Source organism: Sus scrofa, chromosome 18, assembly GCF_054392235.1.
Source record: "Sus scrofa isolate SSC_HxYL_T2T_F1_AM1 chromosome 18, Sscrofa_HxYL_maternal_Yorkshire_Landrace_v2.0, whole genome shotgun sequence".
Lineage (NCBI taxonomy): Eukaryota > Metazoa > Chordata > Mammalia > Artiodactyla > Suidae > Sus > Sus scrofa.
The window spans coordinates 45,976,600-45,989,023 of record NC_139400.1 but is presented as its reverse complement, the minus strand read 5'-3'; the positions used below and the strand labels follow the sequence as shown (position 1 = coordinate 45,989,023).

General features: G+C 43.9%; 1 protein-coding gene across 11 annotated transcripts in view; it reads right to left on the bottom strand.

The window, feature by feature from the left end:
* The window catches only part of ELMO1 (engulfment and cell motility 1), a 555,188-nt gene that overhangs the window by 253,431 nt on the left and 289,333 nt on the right, over positions 1-12,424 (bottom strand). For all 11 annotated transcript variants that reach the window (XM_021079239.2, XM_085005795.1, XM_021079236.2 and 8 more), the window contains one exon: positions 1,374-1,482. In XM_021079239.2, coding sequence (XP_020934898.1) covers positions 1,374-1,482 — 109 coding nt within the window. The remainder of the gene's footprint in view (positions 1-1,373; positions 1,483-12,424) is intronic.

Sequence of the window (12,424 nt, the reverse complement as noted above, 5' to 3'; positions counted from 1 at the left end):
ATAAACTTGGAATTATCACGGTTATGAGACAGAGGAATTCGGGGGGATTTGTTGGATTCAAGACTTTAATCCTTCAGCAAAATGCACAGAAAGCGACACAGCAGACATAAATCTCAAGTCAGTCTAATGCGGAGTAGGAGGGATAACTCACATCAAGGACCCAGGTAAACTGAAAGGTTAACGTTGGTGATTGGTGAACCTGCGTGGATTGACACAGCAACCTCTCAGGTCCGCTGCTACTCTCTTAATGCAAAAATGCCCCTAATTTGGGCTCCCAAGCAATGAACTTCCATGGCAGTTCCATGTCAGCTTCAGCTGCTTCTCCACCCACCCACACTGGAGGTGGATAAATTCTGCTGTGCTTAGTCAAATAGACTCAAAATCTTAGCTTTTTCTATATTTTTAAAATAAAAGAACCTATTGATCTGTAAATAAAACATAACCCCCTCTCCAATTCAATCATTAGATTTCCCATTAATCATTTCAGACCATTATTTTAGCTCTCAAGCAGGTGACTGGATATTTATACTTTCACAGTAACACCAAACACCCGATGTTTCTCTGGTCTAAACAGCCTTCTCTGGTGCCCATGTTATTAAGCCCACAAGGGAAAACTTATATGCGTGTCTGCTCTGTAGCTGTTGGAGGGAATGGAAGGCAGCCTGTATAGGGAGACTCAATGTTGACAATGATTGTCGGTCAGATGAAATCAGATTTGCCTTACTTAACAGGTTAAAGCTAACTTATGCCAGGGAGCAAAAGGCAAGAAAACTATCAGACCCGCTGTTTCTAGGTATCCTCGTCTAAAGTTTGTAATATAGGGAAGAAAAAGCAATAAGCATCTCTCTCACCACATTTTTCATGATCAGATACCCATTTTCTTCAATTGTTCCTTCTTTCTTAAGAGAAAACATTCTAAACAAGTCAGATCCTGGAAGCAAGGGGATTTCATTAAGGCAGCCAATTTTTCTTTGTAGGAGAAAAATTGTTTCAAAAGGAAAAAGAAAATGATTTATTGGGTATTAAAACCTGGAATTTTTAAAAAGAAATCCACAGATCTTTTTCCTCAACAGAGTCTGAAAGGCAAGGCTGTCTTAATACATACTCATTTCTATAATATTTGAAATTCAATCACAACATCCGCACATTTTCCCATTCTAGTAGATTTTCATAATGTTTATTCCCAGAGCAGACTCGCAGAAATACCTACACTGGAAACCCAAGCCAAAGACTGTTCCGTCACAGCAATGCTGGTGCACGGCTGGGAGCACCTTGCAAACTCCCTCCTTGGGGGTGGGGGTGGGGTCAGGGGACTGCCCGGAAGCTGGGTCTCAGCCAAGCTTCACACCCGGGTTCGAAACATGTGTACTTACGCAGCTCGCCCACTTTCAAGATCTCACACAGCATCTTGGTCAGCTCTATACTACTGCGGCCAAAGGGACATTCATGCTTATCTTCTCGGCTACTGTTCTCAAGCACGATCTGCAAGCAGGAAAAGGAATGGGTCAGAAAGGAAAGTCGGTCAGTGAAAAACATCAAAAAATGTTGGCTCTCCTGTAACAGGTCTGGTCCAGATCACCAATCTAAGGTTCTCGGGGGCAGAATGAAATTGCACTTGATGTATATTCTCTCATGTTTTCTCAACCTCCTAAAACCTTTTTTTCAACTCCGTAAGAGAACAGTCTGCTCTTTGGTTTCCACTTACACAAAGCTGCCCATGGAGAGTTTTTCAAAACAGCACAATAGAGACTCGTCCTTATGTGATAAAATTCCGCTCTTGTCCTTCCAGCCGCGTCTTCCCTTTCCTGGGGACAGGAACTCTCCTTCTATGACTTGGACTTCTACATTCAATGACATATTTTCCCACGGGAATGTCCATGTTCTTACAAGATCTCGTCCCTGCCTTAGTTGACTGGACCACACCTAAGGGCCATGGACACAAACTGGACCAACCAGAGCCCTTCCCTGAGACTTATCACACAGAAAGGTTAAAATTGGCCCAAATCTGTTGATAGTACCCAAGAGGTGTGAGTGGAGGAGCTACCTGAAAGCCTGCAATAAACAAACAAGCAAAAGAAAAGCAAGCCAAAAGGCCAAGGGAAACAGAGAGGAGTGAAGTGGCAGCCCTGGGAGCATTTAAGAGGCTGGTCCCACTTGTTCCTGCAGCAAAGCCACATCCCTAACCTTATGGGTCTTTGCTGAAACTTTCCTCTGAAAATGCTTTGGTCCATCTAATAAATTCTCCTCCTTCCTAAAGCTAGTTTGAGATATTCCTACTGTAACTAAGGGAGCCATTCTGCACACGTGTTAAACAAAAAAGTAAAACACGACAACAAAACTCTATTTTCAAGTTACTACATTTCAAAAATAAAGGGCCATTAACCAGCTGTTCTAAAACCCACAAAATTGAAAAAAAAATAAAGTAAGGTTATTAAGCTTCAAATTCCTATGTCGACAAAGGGAATTATCAGCTGATCCAGCTTTGAAGCCACCTCCAACTTGCGCAGTTGTACAGGACATCCTCCGTTGTCCCATACAGCCTCAAGATCTTCACTGCCCTGAGTGGTGGTGGTAGTGGGGCTCCCAGTTGAATTTACAACGTAGCTGTGCACCGACTTAGGTTGTTTTTCCCCTAGACTACGACCTCTTGGGTGGCAGAAAGGGTGCTTTATTCCTTCAATCAACAGTAGCAACAGTTGGTAGTACCTATTATCTACCAGGGAAATGCCGAGGCCCCATAAGGTGGAGAAAAAGACTAGGGCCCTGATCTACTGGAGCGTCCTTTCTAATTGAGGGAGACAGAGTGAACAGAGGAGGTGATGACAGTTTATAACAAGGGCTATGAAAAAAAGGAACTGGTTGAGGTGGTAGGGAGTGACAGGGAAGGCCTGGAGAAGAGACTGCAGATAATCAAGTGACTATTGGGAATCACAGGATGAGAAAGAGCTTGCCATGCCAAAGTCCGAGAGAAACGATATTCCAGGCAGAGATCAAGGACAGAGCCTCTGTTTCAGACACATCCTCCGTACACTGCCTGGTCTGCAATGTGGAGGGGTCTGGAGTCGTGCAAGGGAGCAGCTGTGTTCCAGGAGCCTGAGGGGTGCCGAGCGAGCCAGAGCCGCACAGAGGTGAGACAGGGCCACAGGGCTGTGTGGGGTGTCATTCTCAGATCATGAGGTGCTAACCAGGAGACTTAGACACGTGAGCCCCGTGACCTGATGTGTTTTGAAGAGATCTGCAGGTGTAACAGATGCATAGTAAACGTGCAATCCTTCTGGATGGCCTGAGCGTCCCTGGCAGAGAAGAGGGCGGCTTAGACACCATAAATGATCACAAAAGGCAAGGAGAGCAGACAAGGAAGAAGAGAGCAAGGAAGGGAAGGCTTTTGGGAAGAGGTAAAAGGAAGGCTCTTTGGAAGGAGGGAAGAAGAAGGAGAGAAGAAAAAGGGGAAGAAGGAAAAGTAACTGACAGTGTTGTTTGACTCCAAGTAATGAAGTAACATGAGGGAGCGCGGTCTATGGTGAATGGTTTAAAAGCAAAGGATGAGGATTTCCATGTGTTCCCGTTGTTTTCTGCACAAACATCGTAACAATAACACACACACACACAATTATTGTGTGCATTGACAACATCCAACTAACGGATCAACTATTTCCATTTGGGAATGTTCCTTCCAGCACTGCATTTATACCTAGCCATATTTATTATCATAACACAAACAGTTCCACTTGTTGCATCAGGGTCAGTTTTTGAAGCTTCCCTCATTGTCGCTTTATCACCCTTATGATTGTCCAAGAAGTTGATGAACCATCTCATTTTGTGGAACTTTTCAACTGCGTGCAGCTTACGTAAATAATTATGCATGAAGCTAGCCTTTATTGTCCTTGGGATTCATGATAGAAACTGATAGAAATTCTTCCTTACAGTCTCTTTATCGTTAACAAAGACCTCATCTGAGTTTGTTTTGTTTTGTTTTGCTTTTTAGGGCCACATTAAGGCATATGGACGTTCTCAGGCTAGGGGTCGAATCGGAGCTACAGCTGCCAGCCTACGTCACAGCCACAAGTAACTCGGAATCCAAGCCACATCTGCAACCTACACCAGAGCTCATGGCAACGTCAGATCCCTGACCCACTGAGCGAGGCCAAGGATCAAACCCACATTCTCATGGATACCAGTCGGATTGGTTTCCGTTGCGCCACAAGAGGAACTCCCTGAGTTGGCTGTTTTTTCTCTGAGAAAGCCAGTCATCAACTCCAACTAAATCCCTCTCCTGACACGCAGGAAGCACCAGCGCTGGAGTCCTTGAAAAGGCCCTGCCCCTCCTCGCGGTCTCCTTGGGAAGTCTGCCTGAGTGTGGACAGTTTCATTTGCCTGAGCCTGAATCCCCCTCTTCCTTTTAGGAAAATCCTTTCTGGTTTGAACCAGGATTTCCAGTTCAGGAAAGTAGGAGGGAAAAGCAACGAAACGCCCATCAATCAGTGAACCTTTATTTCTCTTTAAAAATATTTGTACCCGAGACAGCCGTATCAAGGAGCAAATGTAAATCTTTTGATGATTTGGAGATGAATAGGGAAAAGAGAGAGCAAGAAGAAGACAGAACATAAAGAAAAGACAGGAGACAGGTAGTTTTCAGCCAGCACCCCACTCCCAGCGAAGACATTCCCTTGAATTTCACATTAACGTTCTATTAACATTTCATGAGCACATAAATATTTAATGAGGATGTGATCTGAATACACTGTAGGTAGAATTACTGCAGCCAATAAATGTTCTGAAAACATTTCTGAGGCACTGTTTATTAGCAGGCACTAAATTAAGGAGTAATTTAAGTAATCAATATGTAAATCAACTTGGAAAAGCCCTTCTCTTTACTCTTAATATACCATCCATCTTATCATATTTACCTACCTCAAGGAAAATAAACTCTCCTACTCAAATGATTTCTTTAGACAAGACAGACACAAATCTTTAAAATGGCCTGTGTAGGCTTTAAGGACAACAATCTTACAGAAATATTTTAAAAAGACTATGATTAAGTATATTACTAATAAGATATTACTATAATGAGAGATGATTCTTGGTCTAGGTAGCAGTTTGCTTTCTTTTTTTTTTTTTAACTTCATACACTAATGGATCTACATCCAGTTTCAATATTCTGGTATTAATATTCACCTGAGATATTTTGAAACCTTTCATCTGGATATAGCATAGCATGTTTTCCATCTGCATTTTTTTTATTCCTCACTCTTTGGCTTTAAGAGAAAACACACTGGAACAGAAACCTCAATGGAGGGAGTACCTATTAAAACCTGCTATTATCGGAGTTCCTGTTGTGGCGCAGTGGTTAACGAATCCGACTAGGAACCATGAGGTTGCGGGTTCGATCCCTGCCCTTGCTCAGTGGGTTAATGATCCGGCGTTGCCGTGAGCTGTGGTGTAGGTTGCAGACGCGGCTCAGATCCTGAGTTGCTGTGGCTCTGGCGTAGGCGGGGCTATAGCTCCGATTCGACCCCTAGCCTGGGAACCTCCATATGCCGCGGGAGCGGCCCAAGAAATAGCAACAACAACAACAACAACAAAGACAAAAAGACCAAAAAAAAAAAAATAATAATAAAACCTGCTATTATCACTCATCTTAGAATACTTCACACACTGAAAGAAGCTGTAACTGTCTGCATATTTGATAAAACACTGGATATTTATGCAATATTAAGTATAAAGCCTGTTATTAAGCTTACAGAGTATATTTATGTTTTTTCTATCCACTGATCCCCAACAAGTCCATAAGATCAATATTATTATTACTCTCGTGAAGAATGTTGCAACCAGAGGAAGAGGTGACCTGCTTAGATCATAGCCTAGGTCAGTCCTGGAATTCAATTTTTAAGGTTTTCCATTTTCATTCCCTCCATTCCCCATTATAGTTTATAAATTGCCCTCACAGAGACGTTGCCATGAAACTCAATGCATTTCATGTCTTAAGAGGGTGAGAGAACTTTGATCAATTCCCTCTGTCTCACTGAAGTGGGTCTATAAATCCCAGTTCCTCCTAGACAAAGGTATAGGCTCTCTCTTATCTCATTTATCCCGTGAAGGTCAGTAAAGATTGCTCAGGGTAAACAACTGTGTGTGGAGTGTCCCCAAAGCCTTTACTTTCATGCATTTTGAGTTCTTCTTCTGCAGTGGTGCAGAGGACAAGCCTCTTTGGCTTGGGAGCAACCATTAAGTGCTGAGTACAACGGTAGCCGCCATACTTGGGTGACTGCCTTTCTCTGGGTCCTGGGAACCACCCTTCCCCTCTTCGCCTCAGCACCACGTTGCTGATATATATGCAGCTGGTTGGCCCTGTCACACTTTTCTCCACTTTCTCTTGAACTCTTCTCATCCAGGGTCAGTTCACTGCATTCTGCTTTCCCTGCAGCCAGCCCTGGAGTAAGCCTCTAGGGCTTTTCCATCTCCTGTTATCAGTGGAGTCTTCTTGTCCAGGCTGCTTGGACTCTGAGGGTCAGATGAAGCCTGACAGCCTCCTCACAGGCCACCAAGGACAGGGGGTCAGCCTGCACTGTGTCCTCTCCAAAGAGACGGGATCGTCCGTCTCGCCCCAATTCTGATCCAACGCTGCTTCGGGAAGCATGGATAACACAGAAAGCCTGGGTCAAATGGGTGTGAGCGTGCATAAGACATTCCATCTCTTTGTGAATTGCACATTAGTTCCATAAAAAAACCACTTCCTAGGACTGTGGCACATATTAAATCAAAAACTGAGGCAAAATGTCTAAAGCAGACTTGACAAAGTTGGTGTTTTTTCTCTTTATCGCCTCCCTCTTCCTATTCTTGTGAGGCCCTCAGCCAACATTTAACAGCAACTGAACCAAAATCATGACTGCAGTGAGACTGCCTCTCTGGTGATGGGCCTCTGGGGACAGAAGAAAGGAAGACAGAGGCTCTCCCATCATTTTAGCATAAGAAGCTTAAAAACAGCGTCATTACCTACACCAGAATGCAAGATAGGAAGTCCCATGAGCAGGAATCTTCCACAGGAATACAGGGCTGTACATGTACAGATAGTGAGCAAGGACCTCAAAGAATAAGACAGCCTGATAATTTTGGCAATAAAGTATCAACACTGAACAGTGGCAGCCACCACAGGACACCTGTCCTTGGAATCTGTCAACCCCTCAAGCTCTGTTAAAATTTGTCTCCTGGCCCACCAGAGGAAAAGCCAGTCTCTTCCCATGTTAAACCGATAAATAAAACCCAGAAACCTTCCTTTTATCAATGAGCCTCCCCCCCATACAAGAATACCTTTAAAGCAGTAACAGAATCAAGGAACACCCTAGAATGATGTATTAGCCCTCAGATCACATTATCAAGTCCCAGACGTCTTTCAAGGTCAAAGTGTAAGGCCACCGTGGGGTCCTCTCACAGAGACTCAGGGTCCAAGAGGGAGCCACCTCCTCCATATACCAATGCTAATGGTGACTGTTCCCAGAAAGCCAGAGAGAAGCTTTAGAGAGAGCACTGAGCTGCCTCCAGGGGGCTGCACAAGAGCTTAATTGTGATCATGAATCTTGAGCGAGTCCCTAAAAATCAAACACATATGCCAAAGCCCTAATATGATTTTAAGTGGGCAGGGAACAAAGAACATTACAATTATAGAAAGCCTGCCAAGCGGGAAAATAAAGCAGAACAAATCAGAATCCCAAGCTGTTGGTCCGCCTGATCCACCGCCCCTACTTCCCAGATGAGGGAAGTGAGCCCCAGAGAAGGCCCCACAAGCATAGACAAGAGGGCAGAGGAAGAGAAGAGCAGCTAACATTTACGGTGAGCATTTATTTCCCAGGTCTTGTTCTAAGTGTTTTCACAGATTATCTCATTTAAGGTACCTGTACTAACTACCACACGGCAGAAATCATGCACTATCCCACTTTAAAGATGGAGAAACTGAGGCAAAAAGACATTGTTGAATTTGCCCAAGGTCACACAGCACAGAAATAAACAGACCCAGCCCAGGACTACAGGGGGCTTAACCCCGAGCACTCACTCACTTCGACTTGTACTGAAAAAGGAGAGGCTGAAATAGTAATAACAAAGCTTTGACCAGGTCCTTAACATGGTAACTGAGGAATAGATAACATAGCTCTGGACAGAAATGATTTTCTCGGATCTACTTCTAACACACTTGGTGACTTGAGGATACACATTCCTTAACCTCAGTTCTCTCCTGTAAAAAACCAGACCAGGAATACCTGCCCACAAAGGGCCGTAAAGATTAAATGAAGAAAAAAAAAAAAATGGAGATAAAGATCTCTTAATGCCTGAAACATCTCAAATACTCAGTGAGGGAGATGACTGATCTACTATTGCTATAATAATTACATGAGCTCTGGTTTTTACTGAGATATTCTTATAACTCTAGGGCAAAGATGTTGAAAAAAAAAAAAAAAACCCACGCAACAACAAAAATCCCAACATAACTGCTATTGACGTTATTAATCTTGCTCTTTGGAAAAGTAAGGACTTGGGTGGAATAAATATTATTTCTGACGTGGATGGGCTTCCTGAAGTTCTTTCAGCATCTCTTTAGAACAGCGGTTCTCAGATTTTTTTTTTTTTTCTTTTTTCTTTTTATGGCTACGCCTGTGGCACATGGAAGTTCCCAGGCTAGGGGTCAAATCGGAACTATGCAATAGCCACAGCAGCACTGGATCCAAGTCACATCTTCGACCTGTGCCACAGCTTAACTAGATCCTTAACTCACTGAGCAAGGCCAAGGATCAAACTCGAATCCTCATGGACACTATGTCAGGTTCTTGACCCACAGAGCCACAACGGGAACTCCCAGAACAGTGGTTTGCAAACTTGAGTGACCTCAGAATCATCTAGAGGGCTTATTAAACATGGACTACTGGGTGCTTCCCCAGAGTTTGGTTCAGCAGGTCTCGGATGGAGACTACGAAAATATAAAAGAAAGTAAACCAAACACTAAATTCCCCTGAGGGGAGTTCCCGTCGTGGCGCAGTAGTTAACGAATCCGACTAGGAACCATGAGGTTGCGGGTTCGGTCCCTGCCCTTGCTCAGTGGGTTGAGGATCCGGCATTGCCATGAGCTGTGGTGTAGGTTGCAGATGCGGCTCGGATCCTGCATTGCCGGGGCTCTGGTGTAGGCCGGTGGCTACGGCTCCGATAAGACCCCTAGCCTGGGAACTTCCACATGCTGTGGGAGCGGCCCTAGAAAAGGCAAAAAGACAAAACAAACAAACAAACAACCAAACAAAAAACCCTAAATAAATCAATTAATTAATAAATTAATTAATTAATTCTCCTGAGGTACTGGGATAATTGCTAGGGAGGGAGGGAGTGTTAGCAAAGCATTTAAAAATTATCTTTAGCAGCGTGCTCTTAAAAAAAAGAAAAACAGCTCCTTCCCTGATCCTTAATTGGCCCTTTAGAGAGAGGCAGCTGTCCATGTTCTGTCCAGGGCTGAAGAGCAGGGCCTCCAGGCCTTTGGAAGGGCCAACAAAACAAAGTAATAGAGATGGAACTAGTTAAGAGTGGGCATAACAAATCACCAGGGAAAAGGCCACCCAGAGAAGAGTTTGCAAAAACTTAAAGAGTGGTTTCCAAGGGCAAAAGAACAAGGCAAACCTGGAAAAGGAGAAAAAGCAGGTACAGAGGGTCAGACTGGTGAAAAAACAAAGTGGAGAGCAGACACAGGGAACCAAGATAAGTAACAATCTGGACAAATGAGAAGAATGGTATAAAACCCAGCTAATGAGGTGAAATCCTTCCAGAATAAAATAAGGCAATTGCACATACAGAGGCATAATAAAGGCCGTAAATATAAAATGGCAAGGAATTGACTGGGTAATGGTGTAGTAATTAAAGCCTGGAGGTTCATAATAGACCTCGAATTGAACATTAATCAACCAAAAAGAAACGCTGCCTGCACTTTGATATAGTGCAACAAAAGCAGGATGTGTGAAACACAGCAAGCAGTCACAGCCAAGCTCTGCTGAAAAATCCTCCCTTTGAATAGGAAGCCGGGTAGCACCAAGAGGGAAAAGGATTAAATAAGAGCAGGGGTGACTTGTATTTGTGTCAGTGCTTGTGCCTGCACCTGCACAATGGCCCTGATGTCACTGGGGGAAGAAGCCAAGGCATCAGCTCTGTTGACTGTCCCAAAGGCCAAGGATAGCAGGGAAGTGTCCCTAGCTGATGCCGATGTCAAAGGAACCGGGTTGGAAGACCTGTACATGCATTCCTGGGCCCAAGGATGGTACCGGTGTGAAGGCACCTGGAGGCATCCCCACGGGCTTGGCAGGGTAACATCTGGTTTATTTAAAGCAGTGGTTCTAGGACTTCCCCTGTAGCCTACAGCATAACTACATGGCCTTTTCCCTCGTAAAGCAGGGCTTCTCTAATTTCAGCATGCACTAGAATTGCCGGACACCACTCCCAGAGTTATGATTCAGCCCTTCTGGGGCAAACCCAAGAATCTGCATTTTTTTTTTTTTTGTCTTTTGTCTTTTTAGGGCCACACCTGCAGCATATGGAGGTTCCCAGGCTAGGAGTCTAATAGGAGTTGTAGCTGCCAGCCTACGCCACAGCCACAGCAACGCCAGATCCAAGCCGAGTCTGTAACCTATACCACAGCTCATGACAACACGGGATCCTTAACCCACTGAGTGAGGCCAGGGATCAAACCCACAACCTCATGGTTCCTAGTTGGACTTGTTTCTGCTGCACCACAACGGGAACTCCAGAATCTGCATTTCTAACAAGTTCCCAGGTAATGTAGATACTGCTAATCTGGGACCACATTTTATGAACCATTGCTTTAAAATTATATCATGCCTCTACTTCCAGTTTCCATCATTAGCAAACTCCTATTTTGAAGGATGTGGAAAACAATGAAAATAGACAGAAAAAGAAAGAAATCTGAGTTTTGTGGGGATTTTTTTTCCCGTGACTATAAAGCATTATTAATAAGCGTTAAGATCCATAGAGAGAGATTGAGGATTGGTAGTTACCAGGGTCTGGAAGAAGGAGAATGGGAAACAGCTGCTTAAGGGGTACTTGGTTTCCTTTTAGGGTGATGCTACTTAATGTCTTAGAACTAGAGAGAGGTGATGTTTGCACAACATTGTGAATATACTAAAGGCCACTCAACAGTTCACTCTGAAATGGTTAATCTTATGTGAATTTCTCCTCAGTTAAAAAACAGTGGACACCCTCGGACTGATTGTCATGTACCAACTCTCACATGCTTAACTCCTTTAGTCCTCATAAGCCATCAAAGCAGAATGTGTTTCAGATGAGGAAACCACAACTTGAATAACATGCCTGCTGTCTAGCAGTGAAAATGTGATGTAGCAGCATTCCAAGTCCACAAGCTGGGCGTCCACGTGATTTCTACACTGTGGTTTGAACTGCTTCTTAGGTGACATGGAATGTGTCTATTTCCAAACTGGGGTTTAGGACTGACCAGATAGGGTCACTAGGGGAGATGGTTCAGAAATGGGCTGACAGTCCTACAGGACACCCAAGGACAGCCACACCAGGTCCGTGAGGGGAATGAAAGTGAGAAGCCCTTACCAAAGTATCCACTCTTGGAAAACGGTTCCACGGCCTGCTGCTTAAATGTAAATAAATTAAATGCGTACCTTTCCTTGCATTTGTTTGTGCAAAATCACATTTTTATTTTATTCTGTTTAGGTATGGTTGATTTACAATCTTTCTTCAGTTTCTGCTGTACAGCAAAGTGACCCAATCACACACAGTTCCCTGTGCTGTACAGCAGGGCCCGTTGCCCATCCATTTCAAATATTAAACCCTGAACTACCCATCCATCCCACTCCCTCCCCTCCTCCCCTGGGAACCACAAGTCTGCTCTCCTTGGCCGTGATCTGTTTCTGTTTTGTAGGTAGGATCATCTTGCCATATTTTAGATTCCCCAAATAAGTGATATCATACGGTATTTGTCTTTTTCTTTCTGGCTTACTCAAGACCACATTTTTAATTATATTGCAGATATACTATAGACTACTGGAGGTAGTCTCAAACTTTTAAAGCACTCATTTATCATCTGAGAATCTTGTTAAAATGCAGATTCTGATCCGGTAGCCTGGGGTCAGCCTGAGGTCCGCATTTCTAACCAGCTCCAGTAAGATGCTGATGCTGCTGGTCCAAGGACCACATCTTTAAAAAAGCAAAGTACTGCACGTCCCTAAATCTCTCATGTGAATTCTAGCCCAACTCTCTTCCACACCCTTTGATTGATTCATTCACCCAACAAGCATTTCTTTGAGCAATGATTATTGCTAAGCAAGTTGCTAGGTGCTAAAAATGCACAGGTGAATAAAATACCATCTTTAGGGGCTTGCAGTCTATTTAGAAGATACAAGGGGATGGGATTTGT